Below are 24,192 nucleotides of genomic sequence, written 5' to 3' on the forward strand. Positions count from 1 at the left end.
TAACCTAATCCATAATGGAGCACCCAATCATTTTCACACAATTTTCTTTGATTTTATTTATTTATTTATGCTTCACTGCAGTTGTTGGCTTATGCTAACGTTAATTTTCGTTTTCTTTTTTTTCTTTTTGGGTTCGCTCATAGTTTCATATTTTATTAATCCCCTTGGCTGAAATCGGTTCGAACGCAAACAAAATATGATTTCTCGATTTGTATCCATTTTCTTAAGATAAATAGTTGTCATGCAGTTTTATGTACAAATACGATGGCAAATACTTGGGAGCCCCTCGATCTAATACTAGGATCTGTTTAAAGTTCGAATATAATTCAGTTACGTATATGCGGGTTCTTGATCTATCGCAATCTCCGAATACTTTCGGCTGGGTGAGTAAACTTGGTTGGTTAGTAAATAGTATCGACTTGATTCTACGTATATATGTTCGTTAGGCATTAGCTAATATTTAGTTTGATTCGAAGTTTTTGGACCTCATCGACGAGGTCGGCGCATGGATGGGTTCTCGTTGCAGTTGCTTCCCAGTCGGAGTGAAACAAAGGTAGTGGTTTTTGTTTAATTTTTTCGCATTCATTTTAAAATCGCATAAAATTATATAATACACAATTCGTCACAACTAAACTTAAACTAAAATTAACAGAAGCATTAGCATAAGGGTCAAACAAAATATATCAAATTACGCGCTAATTTGCTAGGCCGTCCGAATGAGACTAAACATTAATAATCTTAAAGCAAACTTGAAACTGAAACGCAACAAAAACATAAACGGAAACGGAAGCGGGAACAGAAACGGAAACGGAAACCACTAGGCTTCCAAAAAGGCAAAAGGCTGTCACCGTATCACTCGAAACAGGGGGACAGGGACGTAGTATAGTTCCATGGAGAAAGGGATGTGCGCTGGGATGTCTGGGGATGCTGATTTTTGGTGGTGTCCGGTTCTTGGGCAAAACGTGACTTTAACTCTGACTCGACTGCTTTTAGTGTTAACCATACTAGATACACATACATTTAGGTATTTATACATACACATATAAGTTCATAGTTGTATATATTTGTAATATATTCGTTCATATATATTTGTTGTCAATAATTGTTTATGTAAATACGCGCTGTGTAAGCCCTCCGCTCCGGTTGTGTATAATAAATAGATTTTGACTTTAATTCAACTTGCAGTCCGCGCGGGACCATGCTAGGTAAATTTAATTTCGGGAAGCTGAAATCTACGTATATGGGTTCTGTCGCCCGTCCTCGTCCTCCCCTCACATCTTGGCCTTCGTCGACAGTTCGTCTGTTGTTGCAACCTTAAGCTAATACGTATTTCAGAGTTTCCTTTCTGCTTGTTATTTTCTTTTCGATTTGTAGATCTGCAGGCCTTTCAATCGACGCCCTCTAGTTTCCTCACTTAATCGTAGTTAATTTAAAATTTTAGTCACTGGCAAACGACATTTAATTTCTCGGCTCCTTACTGCAATTTAGTTTCTTGCTTCATTATTATTATTACGTATTTGAAATCGTGATTATGCTTTTGGGTATGTTGCATACCGTTCGTTTCTTACAACTGGTATTTATGGAAATATTTGCGCAATGGTTTCGCTTACTGGCTTACTTGCTTTCGAATTAAGATTAATATGGCATTGAAGAAATCATTGTATTCAAGCGTTGGCATACAACAAAATACAGCAAACACACAGTAAACACATCACTTAAACAAAACATTGGAAGAGGGTTTCTTATTCTTTTTTTTTTTTTTGAAAAACATAAACATAAATTCTCCAATAAATAGGTAGATACAAAACGTACGCTCTATAACTCTATAGGTAAGTATCTTTAATCTGTAATCTGTATTCTGTAATCTGTAAGCATATCCATATATTTATGTATTTAACATAGTCGAACGTGGCTCTAAGTATCGAACTAGGTTATCCTACAGCAGTCGCAAATAATTTTACACTCGAACCCCCTCCTCGAGTCGCCCTCCGCCAAGGACCGATTCCCTGGGAAATGGGTCGATGGCTGGCAACGGGGTCTCTGACTATCAAAAATCGCTCATTTCGTCAATATTCATTTATGTGGATCGCGTCTCCTGCAACTCCTGCCTTAAGCATGTACCGCTATTCTAAGTAGTTCAAGTTATCCTTTAATATTACCGGGGGCTCTACTGGCCCAGGCGCTCTTCGCCGGGCCCTGGGGGTTGAATGGCCAACTTTAGGGGTTGGCCTGCGTGAAGGGGAAAGTATGGAAGAATATGGATACACAACTGCTCTCACTGGAGATCTGGAAGGTAATCGCAAGCGTGGCACTATCAAATAGTGCAGTGGCAAGCGGGAAAACCTCAGAAGAAACCCCTGATCCAATCCCCATCCTGTGCTCCGCCCCTGGGCCAGCGAACCCACTCATTCGCGTGTATGTAGGTTGGTAGACTTATGCAACTATTTACTATGTAAAACTTTACGTATTTTAGTTATCGAGTTTATCTTCTGCTGCTCAGCTTGCTATCTCGCTAGGAGATGAAAAAGAACGCCGGACCAGCTGATCCTGGCGGTGATCCTGCGGCGGTGGTGGTGTTGGTGCTAGTGGAGCTAGTGGTGCGGCTGGTGGAAGATTGGCTCGTTGGCTCGGCGGCGGCGACGGCGACGGTGGTGCGGGGTCAGCTTAGGAGTTGACCTTGCTGACCGCCTTCAGCAGGTCGTGATTGCTCTTGTCCAGGGCGCTCATCATGCCCAGATTGCCACCGAGTCCGCCGCCAATGCCCGGCCCAATGCCGCCGACGCCAACGCCCACGCCCATGCCAAGGCCGAGCTTGAGATCGTTCTGACCCACCACCGAGTGGTGCAGGTGGCCCGGATTGTGTGCGATGATCGAGTGGTGGTCCTGCGGCTGTTGCTGCTGCTGCTGGTGCTGCTGTTGCTGCTGCTGTTGCTGTTGCTGCTGCTGCTGTTGCTGCTGCACTTGCTTGTTCTGCTGGGCGGATTTCATCGTCTCCTGGGCCTTCATCTTCTCCTGCTCCTCGCGATCGCGTCGCGCCTTAAAAGCGAATCGAAAAGGAAAGACAGGAGGTTAGTAAGGACATTGTGGCGCCCCCGGGTGGAGCTGGTTCACTCACCTGTTCGTTTATCTCCTTGACGGCGCGCAACTCCTTCTTCAGCTTCATGCGCCTGTTCTGGAACCAGATCTTAATCTGTCGCTCGGTCAGGCAGAGGGCGTGGGCAATCTCTATGCGCCTCCGCCGGGTCAAGTAGTGGTTGAAGTGGAACTCCTTCTCCAGTTCGAGCGTCTGGAAGCGAGTGTAGGTCTGGCGACCGCGTCTCCGGGGGCAGCCATTGGGGCCTGCGGAGGGGTGGAAGAAAAGAAAGGAGAAAGTAGCGTCAGATGCTGGAGATGATTTTGTTTTTGGGCAACGCCTAATGAGCTGCAAAGACGCTGTCAGACAGTCGAAAATGGCATTTTGGCCAGCGGCAACACATGTCAGGCGTCGCCACATGATTTGTGCTGGGGGATTGCGGATTGGGGACTGCACGGCGAATGTCTGGCTGCAAATTACGGGCAAAAACAAACAGTTTGGCTGCTTGCAAGGGGTGAGGTGAGCCAGACCCCTGACGTCAGCAGCCGCCGCCCCAGGACACCGGCGCCCCGGGGTCCATTTCACGGACCTGATTCCACGCAGTGCGTGGAAGGGTGAAGCAACCGACACCGACTCGCCCAGCGGCAGGTCTCGCCCTGGTGGCCATCCAACCAGCCAGCCAGCGCTTTTCCCCGATTTTCCCTGCATTCCTTTCTCTACTTCTATTTTTTGTTCGGCTTTTTTTAGCAATTTTCCATGCTACCTGTGCGAATTTTTTGCGCGACGGTGCGAAGATGCGCCCGGCATGGGCACAGGCTCCGTGTTTATGTTACGGAAATCAAAAATTCGCTATCTACAAATTGCCGTCCCAGTGCCAGCCTAGCGGCAGCCCCTCACTTTTACCCGCTTGCCGTTTTATGGCTTTCGTGTCTCTGCTGCTTTTTTGTGCCGCTGCTGCTGCTGTCTTTGTGTCGAGTTTTTCTGGCAAAAGGTTTTCTTGTCAACGGCAATTTTTTATGGTTTGCAAGTTGCGACTTTCCAACGGCAACCGGCAGACAAAATAAAAAGGGACGATTTTTACGTAATATTATGAAAGGTGCAGATTTCGTAAATCATCTACGGCTGCAGTTGTAAATCACTGGGATTTTTCCTAGTTTCCGTTGCATTTTTTATGAGATTGAGCAGTTGGCAAAATATTTACGGACGGTTGAGTCCGTGACATTTGAATTTACCTGAACCGATAAGCAGTTTGGGTGAGTCATGCGGGGGAAAATAAAAAACTGCCTAAGTCGTTGATATAAAGATGAACAAATATTATGTGGAATGTTTAATTCTGCATTTTTAAACAACAACGTTAAACGTTTTATTTCATTTTTTGAACCTATTAAAAATTTTCCCTTAACGGAAAAGGACTATTTGGTATGTTTTAAGGATTGGAAATAACGTTTGCAAAAGTGGATTTTATCGGAAGAGATTACTTTAATGAAATTGATTTAGAACAATAAATTAGGTATTATTATTTTACATGCACATTACTTTATCCAAATGAATATTAAGAAAGTGAAGGGATTCTTAATTTAATATTCTAAAATGCCCTTAATTTTACCAGCAACCCTTTAGGGGAAAGTTAAATTCAAATTAGACGACTTAAAATTAATTTCTTGTTCCACCAACGCTGCAATTCACTTTTAATTTGAGGAGAGCAGCCATAAAACGGGGAAAGCATTGCTCGGGAAATAGTGGCGGGGAAGGGGGCGAAAGCAATTTCAATTCTAATCAACCCGCTGGCCGCTTTCCCCCAACGATCCTGCGCGCAGGAATACCAAACTAATCTAAATTATTTACACGCTACAATGAGCAGCTACAATTCGTCCCATAAATCACGACTCCCAGGACACACGCGCCCCTAAACAAGATTTACGACCCCCGCAATGGCCGCCGGGGCCCGGCGCAGGTGCGAGCGAGATGGCCGATCGCTCGCAGGACGGAGTGATGGAATCCAACATGGCTGCCGCCGAGTCTGCCTTTCGCACAGGTAGACACACACACACACTCGCACAGGCAGCGAGAGAGGGAAGGAGCGAGAGCGTCGGCATGGCAACGCCTGAGTCTTTTCGCTCTGCTAGTGTGAGTGGTGAGTCGGCGCAGCCAAACCGGAATTCCAAAGAGAGCACTCACACACGTGGATGTGGCTGCGGATGTGGAGTGAAAGGAGAGGAATGGAAGGGAGAGCGCTCAAATTGTTATTGATTTTCCAACGCCACTGCATTTCCACTCAATGCTCGGAAAACTATTTGGAAAGCCTTAAATCCGCTTGGGAAAAATGCACAATCGATGGTTTCAATTCGGGTTTTGGGATTTTCGAGTGTGTCTGGCTCTGTGGGGGCCTCCCAGGGTTCAATGATCTCTCTCGAACAATGGGGAATTCATTAAGGTTATGGGAGAGTATTATTTATACTTTGAAAATATAAGAACAGTATTCACAGGATCAGTAAGATCGGAGGATTAGGGGGGAGTTTAAGAAAGAAATTTAAAATTAATGATTTCTAGAAAAATGAGTGTGTTCATTTAACTTGATTGTTAGATTGATGTTTATCCAACGTTTATCCAAACAAAAAATGATGCTTATCAATTAAGAACACAAAGCTGGGAAAACATTAAATTAGATAAATAAAATCAAATGTATTTATAATTTGAATAAATCACTAATCGATGTTCATAAATCAACAATTAATTAACGTGTTCCTCTGCCCATTTTATTTATTTACTCAACACTAGCGTGAGTCATTTTGAAATAGCTGAGACAGCCACATGCTACGATCTCTCTGAATAAACATAGCTTGTAATTGTTAAGATACAAAAACTATATTTCCCGTCTAAGTTTCGAGAGGATGACTTTCAATTGCGCACTCGCCGGTAAATTAGCTGTAAGTGCTGCGATAGATTTGACAAGCGCTAAGCGGCTATCTAAAGTTTTCAATTTTTCGATTTGAGGTGGCCGGTCGAACCGGTTCGTTGCACAATTGCCAAGGAAAACCATTTTCCAATTAAAAATCAATTAGCGCACCATAAATCGCGGCTGCAATTGACTGAAGCGGCGGCCGGGTAAACAAAACGCGGCATAAAAGCGCTCTAGGGCCAGAAGTCTGTTTCGGAATCGCAGGAGGAAATTCCAGACGCGGTGGCGTTGGCGGGCCAGAATGGAGCGGATCTGAGTGGGCCATTCCACTATATCACCCACGGATTGGCCGAGGGAATCCGTGAGGTGACAGGGCGGCCAGGAAAGCCGTCCCAAGGCGCCGCTGTCAACGGTGCAAATGGGCCTGGGAATGGTTATGTTATTTGGACGAGAATGGGAATGGTTATGGGCCAGACCCGGGGACAGCGTCTATAACAATGACATTAACAATTAAAAATATTAATAATCATAAACGTAATTGTTCAATAAACAGCGGCGCGTATAAATAAGCACAAAAACATACGAAAACGAGAAGCTGAACACAAAAAACACAGCGCAGACTGAAACTTATGATGACATAAAAATCATAAAAACAATTCAAAGCGTACAATAAAGATACACACACACGCGCACACATGCTCAAGGGGGCGGTGGGGCAAAAGCGCCATAGTTTGCCCGAGTATCTGTGTGAGTATCTGTGTGCGCATTCGAAAGTGGTTCCGTGGGGACGCTGACAAGTCTTCAAGTCTTGTTTATCAAGCGACACAAAATTGTACAATAAACAAACATTTTGCCGTACAAGTATTTCGTGTTTAGTGTTTGGCTCCTATTATTCCTCAGACCAACGTTCTCGCTTTCCCTTTCGGTCTTCGGTTTTTTGGTGTATAATAAACAAATTTACATATCACTTGACAAGGAACTTTTTGAAACATTGTGGCGTGCTCTAGTCGCTTTGTTGTTTCAGTTGCCGGCAATTAGTTTGAATTTCAATTTGAGCTCCTAGCTGGCTGAAATTGTTTGCCGGCAAATAAATTGCCTGATTTTGCTGCCGTTGACCATTCGAGTTTTGGGGGGATTGGGATTGGTATTTGAGAACTTTTCCCGCCTTCGACTTGTTTGTTGACTTTTGGCGCGCAAATTCCGCTGTGTATTTGTCTTCGAACGGAATTTGTGGAAATCTTGTGGGGTTTTGTACACTTTATGGGAGTGTCTGGGGAACATTTAAATATTGCCGATGTAGCTTAGAGACCTATAATTTCGGGCCAGGGGCATTGTAAATTTCTTCTGTCTGAAGACAAATATGCGATGGGGCAGAAGATTATGTTAAGGGACATTTTTTACAAAATTATTTGATCTACGTTTGACAATATAAAATAGTTTTTTATGCTTCTTGACGTCATAAAATATTTCAATATCGATGAAAAAATAGTGGTAGACATTTAAACATTTAAATTTATCAATCTTGACGTCAGAAAAAATGTTAATTTCGATTAAAAATAAAAATGAATATTGAAACATTTAAATTTATCAATAAACTTTTAATAATTTATTTGAAGATACAAAAAAAGGAGAAATCAGTTTAAGGTCCCAACTACATAAAAACTATAATATTTCATATCTTTAGTGTTTTCTGAGAAACCTTCCTTTTTTCATCAAAAAGTTCTATACATAATTCGAAGACAAGATACAAAATGTGTACGCATATTTATGCCATCGTATATTTATCTCGTTTTTGTTTCTTTCGGGAGAGGAGAAATTTCACTGGCTGCGTATGTTTTATGCTGATTTGTTTATATTTGGTATGAATTTTCGAAACTAACTTCCCGGATGGCATGTTGAGAGATATATAAACAAAGGGCAGACATTTAACACGCCCGAAGATACAGCAACACACAGCCTCCAGCCTCTGAAGTGAGGAATGGTTTTTGGGGTCGCGAGGATTCCGGCGATGGCTCAACAAATTCAGCTGAGTTCATTGTTTTCTGCGGAGACGATCTTTTGGGCGTTTAGCGCAAATTGCAATGTTCCTCGGGTTAAATGACTTCCCCGGGGACCTGTTCTTGGCTCTCCATTCCGCCCTCGACTTTCAGGGATATGCAAATGCGTGGAATTCTTCGAGCGACGAAGACTAATTAAACTTTGAGAGAAAAGCCGCTTAAACGCTGTTCCGACAAGACTCACGGGCAACATCTGGCGTCTTTGTGTGGCTTTTAGCGCACAGGGGGAGGACGGGCAGGATGCTCGGCATGTACAGGATATTCAGGATGTTTGGGGGGTGTGGCAGGTAAGCGCCGCCATTAAATTGCGTTCTTGCTCGACTTTTTGGGGGTGGCTAAGAGTGGCAGCAGCAGCAGCAGCTACTCCCGGCTGCCATTGCAAATAATTTATGTTTATTAAATTTATTTAAATTTAATCAGTCGCTCAGGCATTTCATACGCCAGAGGGCGAGCCAAAGTGGGTGGTGTCTCGTTTGCGGAAAACCTAGCTGTGGAAAAGCCTGCGTTAGGGGGATGCTTCTTCCTCTTCTGCAATTTATGTGCAGCGCGTTGCCAATGTTGTTGTTTGTGCTATCAGATCTGCCACGCCCCCACCCCCAACTCCCACTTCCCATTTCCCCTGCTAATTGTGTGCTTAATCTTGGAAAATATATGGCAAGCTGTCGCTGTCTGTTGTGCTCCGTTCTGTTCGTGGCGGAGAAAGCGGAGAAAATTCCTGGCAAATGTTGCAAATACACAGGCTCCTGGGGGATTAATATATTCTCATCAAATATTTCACGCCATTATTGGAATTACTCCTTGTTGATACTCTTGTAACTAAAATGGAAGAGATCGGGGTTCTTAGGGGCATGGCCTATTAGAATTTGCAATTAAATTGGTATCATGCTCTCAGTGGACTTTGCAGTTGTAAGGATTAAATGAAATAGAAAATAGTTTTGTAAAATTAGAATTAATTCCCATAGAAATTTTAAAAGGACTACGTTACTTTAATTAGAGAAGAACTGAAAGGAAACCCTTTAAGGATCGGTTAAAATTAGAGTTTTTTCTGTATTATGAACCTGTGATTTTGGTTTGCATCTGCAAGAGGAAATTATTCTCCTAAGATCGAAATACCTTTTGAAATTTTTTTTACATGTTCTGTATGTTACTATCTCCGAAATCTTTCTCACCGTTGCATTATCGAGTGTAATGAATGTTCTCATATGTTTTTCCCATTATCTTGCCAGATAACCATTTGCAGCCTGAACCTTCAGATATTCGCGCTGTATCCCCGAAAGTGCAGACAGCCCTTAATACTCACTCGAACCAGGAGCCATGGTAACTCGAGCCAACATGGTAACAGCCGAAGTTTTCCTTTTCCTCCTTTCCTTTTTCCTTTTCGCACACAGACTGAGAGGGCAACAGGAGCGAGGGAGATGGCGAATAACGGCAACGGCAGCCATTAGAGCCATTCACCCTTACTGTCTTTATGGCATTTTTAATCTCGTGGGTGGTGGGCGGCACAACCTTACCGCCCAACGCCCACCTCCCGCCGCCCCCTGGCATTTTTTGCACGCACTGCAAACACGAGGGTGTGATAAGACAAAATACCCGACATAAATGTGAAAAATATATGGCCAGAAGTGAAAAGGGAAAACGGAAGAAGCCAGCCGCAGAATGTGTGGGGTTGGCGGAAAGCCTTGCCCAAAGGAAACCGGAAAAATCAGACTTTTCTGGCCGCCTCCCCCCACCCACTTCAGAAGTGGTTCCAATAAATTTGTTGGCCCACCCGGGGGAGGGGGCGCAGCAGAAGAGTTCCGGATGGGGAGCCCAACTAATTTTGGACGGACGGACAGCTGTGGAGCATTTGTAGCGATGGCCTATAAATGGTATTAGGCGTCTAGAATTGGTAATCCGCAAGATTTTTGCAAACGGCGTCTGTTCCGGGCACTGTTTTCCTCTCCGGGGGACACGTGTCGCCGACTGACCGCAAGTCGAGCACCCTCATCGAATCCGTGTCTGTATCTGAGACCCCGACTCTGTATCCGTATCTCTCTGCCTTTCTATTCTCGTCTGTGCCCGGCAATTTAATTGCAAATGAAAGGCGTTTAATGTGCGCCGCCTGCGATTAAAATCGCCGCGAATCGATGCGACACAATCAACGGCCATTCAATGATCACAATGAAGTGGCGCCAAAGCGGCTCTCTCTATGTGTGAGTGGAATTAGTTGTCCTGTAGCTGTAGCTTTCGCTGTATCTGTATCTGGAAAAGTATCTGGAAGCGGGAGAGTGGCCTTTCGGGTTCATCAACATTTTTTGGCTCCTTTGTTGGGGGTTTTTTCGGTGGATAAACAAAGACAAAGGGCAATGGGTAACTATTATGATCACGAGACCGCTAAAATACTCTTTAGTCTTAAAATCATCACATAAAATGTTGAATTTTTATATATTTTTAAGTGTTTTCAAATCTGTTGCCTGAACAATAATTATTATGAAGCTAATTTGAACAGAAACACCAAATGTAATAGCAAAACTCACACCCAAAATGTGATTAATTATTCTGTCAAGCACTGACCACCCATGACCCTATAAAACCCATTTAAAATGTGATGTGCTTTCCCAAAGTTAAGATACCCTTCTGCCCGAGACAAGAGGGTACCAAAAAGGTTCTGAAGCACTAACCCAACTGCAATTGGCCCCGTCTTGCCCTTTGGACGGCTCATTGGCTTTGGCATTTTGGGAAAGGCGAGGAAACTGAATTGAAATTGATTGCCTTCATTGGCTGCCACCGCCGGGTTTCTCTCTTCTTTCTCCTTTTTTGTTTCGGCGGCCGTTTCCAAGTTCATTTGGTCGTTCTATGAACCTTGGCAAGCATTATATCGACTTTTATTGAAAATACATATAAATTGAGCCAACTGCTTGCCACTGCGAACGCATTTTGATATTGTTTTTTGGTGTTTTGTTTGCTTTGGTTGGGTTTTCCTTGCCTTTTGCGGACCCGTTTTCCCAACTGCGTTCACGGCCCAGTGCACACGGGTCCAAGTAGTCGGATATACATATATACCTATTCCTATTTGGTGAAAACAAACACGAACTCCGGATTCCTATTCCCAATCGAATGCAGACTCGGGGGCAGATGTCGGCCATAACTTAGATTGCGTGGGCCGACTTGAAACGATGACGTATTAAAACGCCATTCGGGGAAGCACCCCCGCCCCCATAGCTCTGATCCCCTCTCTAATCCCCCACCAATTTCCCCGCCATCGAGGACGTGACACTTAAACTCGTATAAAAAGCATCGATCGATCGATGCGGGTTCTATATTTACCTAGGCGTGTGCATAACTCATGCTTATCCCCCTCGGTCGGGAATTTCATTATAATACCCACGGAAAAACCCCCTCTGCTTAGTGTCCCCCCTCGAAATGCCAAGGTGTGGTCCTGTGGGCTCCTGAGAAATTGATTGTTGTTGGTGCGACTCTCCGCGAGTCACGGATGCACCGCAGACCGCAGAGAAGGAACCTCTCTTATTAGTCTTTCCCATCTCGAACTTCCCTCGGAATTCTTCTTGGCTGACAAACTTGATTAATGGCTCACACACACTCGCACAGTTGGCCCTTTGTTAATGGCTGCCCCAGAGTAATTTGAGAAAATGGTGGCTGATGTGATGCTGCTGCTGCCATGAGCCCGGATGAAAAGTCTTTTGTCACCGACAGGTTTTTATTTCCCCCATTGTTGGGCTGGGCCCTTTCAAGTTTCCTCCATTCACAACTAGTGCATACGAAGCTCTGGAGGAGCAACTCCAATTACCTGAATTGCTTCATTAGGAGAGAGGGTCGCGGAGCCCGAAGGATTCCCACAAAAGCCAAGAACTGGTAAAACGAGTTTCTTGAGGGGAGGTTTTCTCACAGACAATAGGCCCTGCGTTTTCTTTTTCAAGGAAAATTTCTTGGGAATTACAGCGCTGAATAGTGTCAAAGATATTCTCATAAATTGTAATTTACAAAAAAAATTAAAATTGAAAAACGTAATAAAATAATTTAATTAATTGGCTGAAGCAAAGCAATCTCTATTCTTAAGCGCAATTACCGCATTAGCACTCGCATTACCCAATGATTATGGCGCATCAGAGCGAACTGAGTGCATCGTAAACACTCTAATCTCGGCGATTAATCAGAAGAAATAATAAATTTAGCCGCAAGAATGGCACAAAAGAGTGCATTAACCGACACCGCCGGCGACTTGTTTAATTCCGCGATTAAATTAATATTAACTACTCTCTGTCTTCAAATTTATCGCAACAGGAAAGACGGGGGGGAAAATGGTCGCAGTCACGCATGGCACGCGATGGGGGAAAATGGAAAACGGAGAAAATGTCGCACGCCAGAGCCAAGTTCTAAATAAAACTTTTGTGTAAATTAAATATATACGCTAATGGAAATGGGTGAAGTTTGCCAACTGATGCTCTTGTTTGCTCGCACATGTGTGCACGGGGAAAAATAAATAAAAATTAAAAAGAAATAATACAAATGAGGTAATGCACTCTGCATTGTTGTACTTTTCTTGACCAAAGAACTGAGTTACTTGAATATCTTTTGAACTGGAAATTGAATTTTATGTATTTAACTCAAAAATGGCAGTTTCGATAGAATCTTTTCTAGCCGTGTGGCATGTTAGAGGGGAATAAACTTTGATTAAGCGCCGGCGATGGGCGGGGATCGAGTCGGCAATTGTCTGTGGAACGTGTGCGCTTTTAATTTGATTTTGTCTGGGCCAAATTTACATGTCTGCCGGCCCGTTGCGAGTGCCGAAAATCAGCGCCAGTCTGGCTGCCATTTTGTCCTTGTCTGTGGTCCCCCGCGCCGGATCCTTGTAATCCAAACCCCTTTCTGCCAATTTGCGGCACTTGGGCATTAAAACCGCAGATTAACAGCCGCACGGGGTAGTTAAAAAAGAGCAGCAGCAACAACAATACTCGCAGAAACGTGTCATTTCGAATTTTCCGCAGCCGCAGGGCAAAATGGAAAAAAAACCGAAAAAATTAAAACAACGACAGAAAACGTGCCGATAACACGGTGTCGCACACTCCCCCCTTTCTCTGCATTCCCTTAGAAAAAGATACAGATACAGAGAGAGGGAGAAAGCAAATGTAAATACAACAAGACCGAATAAAAAAGAGGAAAACAGAAAACACAGGGAATCGGAAATTAAACAAAACCGAAACGAAATGGAATTCGCTTATCGCGCCTCATAAATTAACCCTTGCCAGCCGTCGTCCATGTTTCGAGCGAGATAGCAGACAGAGGGGGAGGGATGCTAGTGCGCGGGGTGGGGGCGCGGGTGCTGAGGGATCTTAACCCCACGGCGGTATCAACGCGTATCTGCGAGATGGCGGATCTTCGCGCGCCCCCAGAAGCCCCTGCCAATGACATTGATCGTCGCCACAATTGAATTTAAACACTGATATTGCATTGATTCCGAGCGAGGCGCGAGTTCAAATCCATCGACAGTACTTTGGATTCAGAAAGAGACGGCCAGAGGCCAGAAGAAAGAGAGGGTCTCATGCACACAGATAGAAAGGTCTTTGTGGCAATCACTCAATTCCCCGGCGGGCGTGCTTATCGCGAGCCGCAATTATGGCTTGTAAAATTAATAAAAATAATATATTTTATTATTCCATTCGCGCCGTTATCGCGGTGCGGGGAATGCGAATAAATCATGCCACGAAGATAGATAGTCACTTTGTCGACTTTGGAAAGAACTAAGTGACTTGCTTAGAAAAACAGCCCGACTTGAGGTTACCATTTACACGTTGTAATAAAAACCATTGAGAACTGAATTATTTCATTGCTGAAAGTAAGTTGACGTACTTTATAAGGCTTGTAAAAATATTAGTGTCTATATTACTGAATGTTTGCATACTTTAATAAATCTTTTCAGCAATTCTGAATTCTTTGAATAAAATACGATGACTTGAAGACAATAAAAATCAAACATATGTGGTATTTAACTACTTTTTCATGGCATTTGTTTAAATAATTATTATTTGTTATTAGTCTTCAAGTAATTTATCATTTACGCAGCCCGAGCATGGTTATGCTTAGTTGTTGGTGGTTTAGCCAAAAGAAATCTATTAAAATCTGGTAATACGACTTTAGGAACCTCTATTCTCTGCCGATCTAGCGATTGTAAACCTAACCCGGACAAAAACCACCACTGCAGTCTAACTCGGTGAGTTAATTACTTGTCAAACAGCGGCTGTTAGTGCTGTAAATTGCCCGAATGACTCCGCTCAACGCCAACGCCAGTGATTTATTTACAAAACAAACACCAGAGGATCGCCAGTGGTGAAGGGGGCCCTTAACCCGCTCGAATATCAAACGATCTGTGACGCCAAAAGCTGAGCCGTGGCACGTACTTCACGAACGCTCCGATTTCATTCCAGGCCCAGAGACTGAAGTCTGCAGGCCAAATGCTAAAGACCAGAGGATCAGCAGGCACTCAGAACTCCAGCCCAGACCGAAAAACCAGCTAACCAGACTATTGGGACATTGGCCGCAATGTTTGCCCAGTGGTCGAAGGCAATTAAACGGCTCGCAATTACATGCCACACCAAAAACAAGGGGTAGATTGCCAGTGTCGCCGGGGGACCACTCTGCGTATGCGCAATGTACGCACTTAAATGGTTGAATACGTTTAATCGATAAAAAATCACTGTGGTTTTTAAGTGCCGATACACTAGCTTTAGAAATATATTTTAAAATATATTAAATATCATGTTACATCTTACAAAATGGAAAAGGTATAAATACTTCTTTACCCACTGCAACGCTTTGCTCAATTAGGCATTACAGTTAAAAACTAATTGTAAATTGCCCATTGAAATTGTTGGAATGGGACCCGCCTCGATCACGGAAGTAAACTAGGCGGTGAATTAATAAACACACTATGCTTCCCTATTGTTATTCGACTGCATGCCCTATTCAAACCCCAACTAATGGGAGGCGCCATTAACTCAAGTGAAATGTGAATGGGTGTACAGATGGGATCGGGCCTGGGATTGTGAATGCCGATTAATGACCGGCCATTGTAACCGGCAGTTGACAGTGGCTACTCGTGTTTGCGGCTACCCTTGCCGCTTGTCGCACTAATTAAACGCGGTGGTGATTCGCCAAACAATCAACGCCATTATCGGGGCCATAAAACGGGGATCGGATCGCTCGGCGGTGTAGTGGCCACAACATTACGATCGTTATGCACGGCACAAGACCATGCGTAAAATCGTAAATAGATCATAAAACGCCCATAAAAAGACGGTTAACGAGTCCCAGAACAGCGGGCCCAGCGCAGATCAACGATCGTACAAATCGATCAATCGAGTGCAGGTTCGAGTGACTTTCGGCTGGCAGTCTTGATGGGTATTCGACCAATTGTTATGGACGGCAGCAGCGCGAATTTTGGGGGGCCCCAGCCCTACGGATTGGTGATTTACGATCTTGCGACGGGTACTTGACCGGCATGGTTGAGTTACCGGTGCAACTTTCACGGAGCTGGCCAAATTAACATAGAGAGCGAGCAGTTGCCGGATGTCTTAGCCTTTCGCTGACCATTGTCTTGCTCGGATATTTGCCAGAAAATGACTCCGATAAACAATGAAATTGCACATTGAATAGGAAGGGAAATAGAAACAAGGGATGAGGGATTTATGACAGGACAGCGGGAGTCATGTGGCGAATGAGTTTGGCAGATTGCAGGCTGTATTTTCACAGAAGGGTTTGTTCCTCGGGCGAGTGAAAGTAGCAGGTAAATCATGTGTTTCAAGGCCAACGCGGCAGGCCCTAAAAAACGGCCCTGCCGTCATATTCCACGGCTGGTTACAGCGATAACCCATTGCCAGCTCAATGCCAGTCGGGATATTAACTTCAAGGGTTTCCGGCTAATTGCAGTACTTACCGTTGAAATCGCCGCAAACGACACGCTCGAAGGGGCTTCCCATCCAGTCTGAAATGACAGAGAAAAGGGAAATAATTAATTTTTGGTTTTTCTGGAGGATCTTTTCTCTTAGTCACTAAGGAGTTGTGCTCCCCATATGTGCGCGGCTAATGCGAAATTCCGCGCCAACAGCCTTGAGCACATCCCGCTGAGTAATGGAGCGACGATCCCTCAAATCATCTGTGTCTGTGTCCACTGCCCCCTCGGGCATTTGTGCCACATGCCACATGGCGGCCGCAGCTTTCATAAACCACTCAATCGGGCCGTTTTCAATTTAGTTGTCAGCGCCGGCCACAAAAAGCAGAATTGGCCGCTGCAGTCGGCAGTCACTGGACCACCGGCCAAGTGAACCTCTGGCCAGTTGAACCGGCTCCGCTTTTAAGTAGACCACGATGTATCTGTATCTGTATCGATGCAGGAGGGGAGGTGGCGGAGATATGGGGGAAACACTGGACACGACACGGGAAAGGGTGACGGGGAAAGGCTGCGACTGACTGCGAGCCAACGACCAGACCGACTCCTCCTAATTAATAAGCAGATGAAGCTGCTCTCGGTATCGTTGGCGCATTTTTAATTAAAATACACAAATTTCTGTGCATTCGCCTGTCGTTGTTGCCACTTTATTTGACACACGGACGGACCGACGGACAATTCTAATATGTAAAAGATTCTGCAGGCCGATGATTGCACAATTTATGGGCCAGACGTTTCTTATCTTGCCAAGGCAGTGTTCTGTCTACACATAGAGATACTATTTGAAGTATTAGAATAGTTTAAATTAAGTTATACAGCTCTGAAAATCTTAAAATAACTATTCTGTTTTTATGGTTTTTCTCTTGGCATTAAAAATATTTAAGGATATGTTTAATGCTCAACATAGAGTCTTTTAAGAACATATTTCTTTTAAAGAAAATATTATACATAGTTAAAAAAATATATTTTCCAATATTTTTATTTCATATTGGAGAGCCTAAAACTATCTTTTCCCAGTGTACTGCTTCCCCATTTTCGTCTTTCCTTCTCCACAGCACGTGCTGAATTTGCGAATTCGCAGAGTGGCGGGCGATGGGTAAAGCTTTTGCCATTTTCATGCTTTGTCGGGCTGCGCTTTTCCAGATAATTAAGAAAAGTTAACCTCTTTGCTTTCTTATCAGCATAATCAGGTGCAGGCGCGCCGCTCCAGCCATTTTCCAGCGCTCTCCCGCTCCGCCGCCCAACTTGCCCCTTTGGCAACATTGTTGATGTTGCTGCCCGGAGTCGGTGCAACGATGTGAAAATGAAAATTCATTCAGACGCTTTGGCGTAAAATATTAAAATTCATTAGTTAAATTGCATTTGGCAAGCATTCAGCTGTAAAACGTTGCCGTTGTTGCAGCAGCAAATGGTTGTTGCAGCAGCAATAGTTGTTGCAGTTGCTGTTGGTGTTGCTGTTGCAGTTGTTCACGTTGCTGGTGCGTCCGGGTCTGGGTCTTGGTCTTCGCCTCCGAGTTTTTTGGGTGGGTTCGCAGGCTTGGCAAAGTGAAAGCCAGGCGAGCACAGACTTTTCCCAGGGAGGAGAGACGACGATTCTTGTGCGATTCACATGCAACTATGCGATACATACATATACCTATATGTACTCGAACAACTTTATGTATAGTATGTGCATTTAAGGAGTGGAGGATGAGCGAGGTGGGGCAAGGGGGCGCTGCGTCGACGTGTCGCGCACTTGGCTGCCATAATGGCGTCATGCTCGTATTTACTTTCATCGCCGCCAGTCGCGTCTCTATGATCTCGTTGACAATTTTATCGCCTTGGCGCTGTGAGCGGGAGATATGCAAAATATTTCATTGTGCGAAATACCGTTTATCTTCCCAACCGGCCGATTCGGCGGGTTTTTTATTCGATTCTTTTCTTTTCGCGTCAACAGGTTTGGCCTGCAGATGGCTTGCGTGTATCTATTGGGTGTGTTGGGCCCATATGTATTCATATCTCTTAGGTTCTCACTCAGCCAGGTAACCCACTAAAAAACGGAGAATTGATTTTTAATCTGCATAGATTAATAAGAGCGCTGATTATCGATTTATTGACACCCAAATCTGGCCAATATTCAAATTATGTGTTTTTACAGAAATGCTTAAAGGCATTTTAGGCTTGGAACTAGTAACATTGCCATAACTTAAAACATGTCTGCTCGTTAATTCATAATTACTTATACTGTTTAATTATCATGCCTATGCCGTAAATTCAAATGAAATCCCAGTGGTTCGCAGTTAATCCGTTGGCTGATCTTTTCTCTATTCCGTCGACCGATGTGCAGTCTATAACTCAGGCCAATTGACAGTCTATTCATATGGTGTCTGCCATTAATCAGGAGGCATTCAACCCGCGGGGCAGTGTGGAAAACTGAATTCGTTCAGTTTCTTCTTGTGCACTGTGGAAATCGAGTGGCCGCCCGAGAAATGATAAATAAATCTGCTCTGCTGTGCAAAAATGCGCGGAAAAAGGCGAGCGGATCGCGTAAATTAAACTGACCCACATAAATTTGAAGCGAGTTCGCTTGTACTACGTTAGCCGCATAAAAAGAGCGGCGTCCGAAAAGTATCAGCAGCTCTGTATCTGTATCTTTCGGCGGATATCTGGATTTTGTATGCGCGGGGCACATCCCAGAGCGTTGTTTTTTCGGTTTTTGGCTTTTGGTGTGTGGGGCAACCTTGAGGCTATTTAAATTACAAATCGACGCGCCAAACAACACGACAGACAAGAGGAGCATTTTTCAAACTATTTTCATTTTTATTTACTGCCAACTTTTTAGCTCTTCGCTCATTTCGTTTGCGGATTGGGATTCGAATCGCGCTGGAAGACTTATGCGAAATAAACGACTTGGAAGTGCCCCACAAAGTGTTCATTATGGATTGGAATTGGAGGCGGAATGGCGGTGGAAATGGGAATGCCTTTGGAGAATGTTTGCGCCACGTTTATCTATTGTTTATACGAGCTTGGGTAATTGGCTCAGAGTAACCGCTCACACCAGTACACTGGGGGAAAAGCGTTTAGAAAACTGAAGAGATATCTTGTAGAAATATAACATTTGCAATGTTATTATGAACCATCTTTAAATAAGATATTTTAAGTAAATTATTGTTTTATTGAAAATGCTTAAAATATTTGGCTTGTTTTGTAATTCTTTGAATCTTCCTGATTATATATTCTAAAAATCTAAATTTGTTCTCCTTTTCAGTGTAAGGGGCCATGATTTATAAGTACACAAAATTCTAAGAGATCATTTTGTTGATGGTGAAGCAAATGTATTCTTGTATTTAGGAAGATACACATTCCTTGAAGTATGATTGCCAATGATTTACCTAACCAAATTGGGGATAGATAGAATCTTGATTTTATAGCCCTAAATTAAGTGAGTATTTAAGAATTTATTTATATTTATTTATTAACTGAGTTACTTGATTTAATAAAAAAAATAAAGTAGTAGTCAAAGTTATAGTTTAGATTGGAATTTTCCCTAATGGTATTCGTTGTTATCTCCACTACTTATACAGAATTGCTGATCCTGTTTCAATCCACACATTCTTATATATACAATTTATCCGATCGTTGACTCACCTGTCAGCGTCATCCAGGGATACCTGGGCAGATCGGCGATGCCGGCTCCGCCCGCGCCCCCTGCCCCCGGCATCACCCCGGAGGCGGGCTGTGTGCAGGCGTTGCCCAGCGAGTCCACTCCGATCGCTCCGGCACTGGCCGCCGATACCGCCGATGCGGCGGCGGTGGCGTGTTGATAGAACTGCGCGAACTGCGCGGATGCCGAGGCAGGTACGCTCATCGACTGGTAGCTGTTCATCACGGTGTCCGTGTACCTGCTGCAGGTGAGAGAAAGAGACGGGATGTTAGCCTAGGAACGTGTTTCGGTGATCCCTACTCCTAGTACCATTTCCACTCCGACTTCCTGTCGAAAGTCAAATGCTAATGAGCTGCCCATTTGCATTCCCATTTCCCCCTTGCCACTGCGGTTGCCTCTAATTGCACACTAATCCCGGACACGCCCTCGCACAGCAGGGTTCACTGTACAGGCACAGTGGTACGTACTAATATGCAAATGGCCGCAGCGGAAGGTCAGCGTGCGTGCGAATCTCGTGGCCGGCGACAAATTGCCAGCGGCCACCGCAGGCTGCTCTAATTTTCCGACTTTATGGCCATTCGATATGAATGGCCAGTGGCCGCTGGCCGAGGGTAAATGGCCATGGCCAGGACCCGGGACCCGATAATTAGAGCGCATTCGAAACGGATTTGCGGTTTTGCGGTGTTTGCCGATTTTACTGAAGGTCTCGACAGGCATTTCCGCTCGGCCAAATGGGAGCATGCGGAATGAGTTCTTGGAAACTGAATCAATGGACCTTTTTTAATCAAATTTATTTAAAAAAGGTTATTTAAACCCTAGAATTACTTAAATTTTCGGTGTAGTAATGTTCCTGAAGATGTATAACGTCTAGTTTGAGATGAGTAATGTCATTATAACCTTATAAAAGGGATCAAAGAATGCTGTTAATAGATGAAAAGATTAAACGAAACTACACTTGAAGTATACTTTAAGTGGTCTTTATAGACTTTACAATAAATACAGTGCGAGAGGCACTTTGAAGAACTAGCGAAGAAAAAAAAAAACAGTAAATATGAACAGAAAGAACTATCTTAGATAGAACTCATAATAACTCATAATAGTCAAAAAAAAAGTAATGTTGTAACAAACTCCAGAAAAAAAATTGTCCACACCCCAAACAACAATAATGTTCCTGAAGGTTTACGTATTTTTTAAGATATTCTTAGTGGTTAGCCCCAAAAATATATCTATACGTTTTAATCTTTGTAAAGAATTAAGATATCAAACTACCAATTCTTTTTTTAAATTCAGATACCTAAAATATTCAAACCCAAATTATTTTTGAAAATGGTAATGCTACAGAGCTAATTTCCCCTAGATAGGATGATCCATCTCACCTGCAGGACTTGTCCTCCAAGCCTGTGAAGCCGGCCATTCCGGAGAGGCCTCCGTGGCTGCTCGGGTGGTTCGACACGTACGGATACATCTTGCTGGTGGGGATGGCAAACGAGGAGCTGGCCGCGGCGGCGGCGGCGGCTGCAGCGACGGCTACGGAGCTGGCCGCGGATGCGGACACGGACGCGGATGCGGAGCCGGGCGAGTTGTCGTTGAGGCTGCGGTGCAGCGACGAGCTGCCCGATGCCGAGGGCGAGGGGGAGCAGCTGCTGTCGCCCGCTTGCGAATTGCCCGCCGACGGGGGCGTGAGCAGCAGTTGCTGGTGGGCGTGGCCGTGCGAGGCGACGGCGGCGGCGGCTAGCTTGCTGATGTGGTGCTGCTGCTGCTGCAGCTGGAGGGCGGCGGACAGCGAGGAGTACTGGTGGTGCTGCTGCTGCTGGTGGTGCAGGTGCTGCTGCTGCTGGTGGTTCAGGTTCAGGTGCTGCTGCTGCACCTGTGTGTGGTGGTGCTGTTGGAAGGGCGACGACGAGGACACCGGCGAGTGGGGCGACTGGCCCAGGTGCTGGCTCAAGTGGCTGGGCGACAGGGAGCCTCCGCTCAGATTGAGGTTGCTGTTGTGGTTGCTGCTGCTGCTGGGACTGCTGCTGCTGTTGTTGTTGATGTGGCTCGTGTTGCTGCCACTGGCGTTGTTGCTGCTGCTGCTGCCGTTGTTGTTGTTGTTGTTGTTGCTGTTGCTATTGCTGCTGCTGCTGGCTGAAACGCTGGCGGAGGCAGAGGCGGCGGCGGCGGCTAGGGCGGCGGCAACTGCTGCAGATGACGAATTCGGGGGGGTGGTGGTTAGGTGGTGCGAACTGATAAACGGCTGGAACTGTGGATACTTTGGCAGCATACTATCGAAAACAAATTTTGACATTGCACATATCTTGCTCTCTGGCCGAGGATCGAGTCTTCGGAACTTCGTTCAGTCCACTTTTAGTTCTTTTTTCGTTTCTCGAGATCGATTTAATTTTATTTTTATCTGTGTCGATAGCTATAGCGAGTTTGATTTTCATAATTTAAACATTCTCATTGTGTGGCTTTAACAAATTTTGTTTGAATTCAGCGGTGAAAAAGCGCTTAGCCTGATTAGACAAAAGCCTGACTTAAGTTAAAAAAATTGTTTTGAGAATCCTCAGAAAAATGTTGTAACATTTAAATATTTCTTTCAAAGTATTTTCGCCATTAAAAAATCTACTAATCAATGTTTCTGTATTTCCAATAGGCATTCAACAAGCACAACAAGTTCAAAGATCATCTTTCTCTAAGCATTCCCATAACGTTTCCTGATTTACAACCCCATATGAAAAGTATTTATGTCTAATCAAATTTACTTTGGCCGCAAATCAACTATTATACTCCCCTGACTTTACTGCCTTACAATCCAATGCAAACTACCATAGAATGACTATATAAATCACTCCCCAAATTGATCGAATTAAAATGTACTAAAGGCGAAAATAAACTTGGCGTCAAATGTGATAAACAAAGCGAAACAGGGGAAAATAAAAAATATATACTGCTTATAGAAATGGCTCGGAAAACATAAAAAGAACATTAGCCAAATTGAATATGTTTAGATTGGACATAAATCTTTCGGGTAGCGCGGTACAGAACTCAAGTGGAAAAGATACATATAATCCCGATGTTTTACATACTTTTCAGTAGATTTTTCTGCCAAAGGGTTAGTACTCTTAGGGTTTTCTGGGGGTTACACCCACATTAGTAGACTGTGTGAGATGGCAAGTGGTTAGTAGCTTTTAGACAGATTGAGTGAGATAGAGTTGTGAGACTTTGCCACCTGCCCGACTCTAAGATACTTTTCTCGGTTCGGAGAAGTGAAATGCATTTCGTTACCTTTCTCGGGTTTTCTCTAGCGAACTTTTGGCGAGCAGCCTGTATTTGCAGCTTTTCTGACTCTCTGTTCTCTGTTCTTTTTTCGCTCGAAGCTGGCGAATTCACAACGAAATTTGTTAAATTTGCATATGGTCTCGGGTTGCGTTGTTGTGGCAGCTGTGGTGTGTGTGTGCTTGGGGCGTGTGTGTATCTTTTATTTGTTGTAAAGGCAATTAAAATGCGGCCATCAATTACGCGGAAATTCGAATGGACGTTGTGCCGGCGGGATTTCGTACGTGTGATTTATAGGCGCGCGATCTTTTTTAATGGCACTCTGGTGTTTTTATGGCAGAGCGAGTTTCCCTGCGGCCTTTAACGACTTCTCAAGTGAGTGTGCGTGAGTGTGGCGGCGTGTGTGTGTGGCCGGAGAAATGCTTTCTCCCTGCGTTTTGCTTTAATTACTTTGTTTAAAATGCCATAAAACACTTTGCAGGTAGAACTATCGAACTCTGGAACAGGCGAACCACCATTTACGATGTCAACTTTATGGCTTTTTAATTTTTATGCACCGCACACAGAGCGAGAGAGAGTTATAAACCGAGTGTTTTGACAGTTTTCGGTAGGTTTTTTTCGGCTTCTCGGTACGGATTTCTCGCACAGTACTATATCTTTTTATGCGCTCTATAACAGTTAAGTGACAATAAGCCGGCGGCCGAAACGGAACAATAAACACGGCGAATCGGAAACTGAATCGTGTGGCCAGTCGCAGCGTCGGAGCGCCGTATAGTCGTATAATCCGATTCGGAATCGCAGGGCCGAGAATCCAAAGAGTGGAGAGCTGAGTTCCGCAGACACTACTGCGCGCCACGATAATAAATATTATAATAAAACGAAATTTTTAAAAGAGTATAAAAATTTCGTGTAATTGGTAATTCTTGCTGCCGGCGCGGGCAGCGACGTTGGCGGCAGCAGCGGCTGAGGCAGCGACGGCGGCGCTTTGAGTCGTTGGAGACTTTGAGTTTTGTCTGTCTGACGGGGGTTTTCCTTAGTATTTTTTTCGTTGCTTGTTGTTCCTATATTTTGCTTTTGTTGTTTTGGGGCGACCGCTTTACGCGCGAGAAGAGAAGCGAAAGCGAAGGCCGCTGCGAAACGTCGAGCGTTGTGGCGTTACGAGCAGCGAAACGTTTATGGCGCAATACAAAAGCCATGCGAGCGTTCTTATGGGCAACTGGATGCTGAGTTTGTGACAATTCATTTTGGCTCACTCGCCGGGCGGCGAAGTCACTCGACGTCGACCGCAGCAGCGGCGGCAATAAGAAAGATGGCAGCGCA

The 24,192-nt window shown here is 44.4% G+C and overlaps 1 protein-coding gene across 1 annotated transcript; it reads right to left on the reverse strand.

Annotated features, from left to right (window-relative positions):
- Positions 1–557: 557 nt before the first annotated feature.
- LOC108024616 (homeobox protein abdominal-A) lies at positions 558–24,056 on the reverse strand. The gene is made up of 6 exons (XM_017094654.3): positions 22,882–24,056; positions 20,991–22,018; positions 19,599–19,855; positions 15,960–16,007; positions 3,116–3,339; positions 558–3,036 (listed from the first exon to the last, which is right to left on the reverse strand). The coding sequence occupies exons 2-6, from the start codon at positions 21,899–21,901 to the stop codon at positions 2,665–2,667; spliced, it is 1,812 nt and encodes a 603-aa protein (XP_016950143.1). The 5' UTR covers positions 21,902–22,018; positions 22,882–24,056; the 3' UTR covers positions 558–2,664.
- Positions 24,057–24,192: the final 136 nt, after the last annotated feature.

The sequence above is a fragment of the Drosophila biarmipes genome, chromosome 3R, assembly GCF_025231255.1.
Source record: "Drosophila biarmipes strain raj3 chromosome 3R, RU_DBia_V1.1, whole genome shotgun sequence".
In the NCBI taxonomy this organism is placed as follows: Eukaryota; Metazoa; Arthropoda; class Insecta; order Diptera; family Drosophilidae; genus Drosophila; species Drosophila biarmipes.

Bases quoted from the DNA above. Each gene is read 5' to 3' on its own strand.
- LOC108024616 (XM_017094654.3), bottom strand. From the start codon at position 21,901: ATGTCAAAATTTGTTTTCGATAGTATGCTGCCAAAGTATCCACAGTTC. The intron at 16,008-19,598 runs GTGAGTCAACGA...CTGTCATTTCAG, and splicing joins TCCCTGGATGACGCTGACAG to ACTGGATGGGAAGCCCCTTC. The intron at 3,037-3,115 runs GTGAGTGAACCA...TTCGCTTTTAAG, and splicing joins TCAAGGAGATAAACGAACAG to GCGCGACGCGATCGCGAGGA.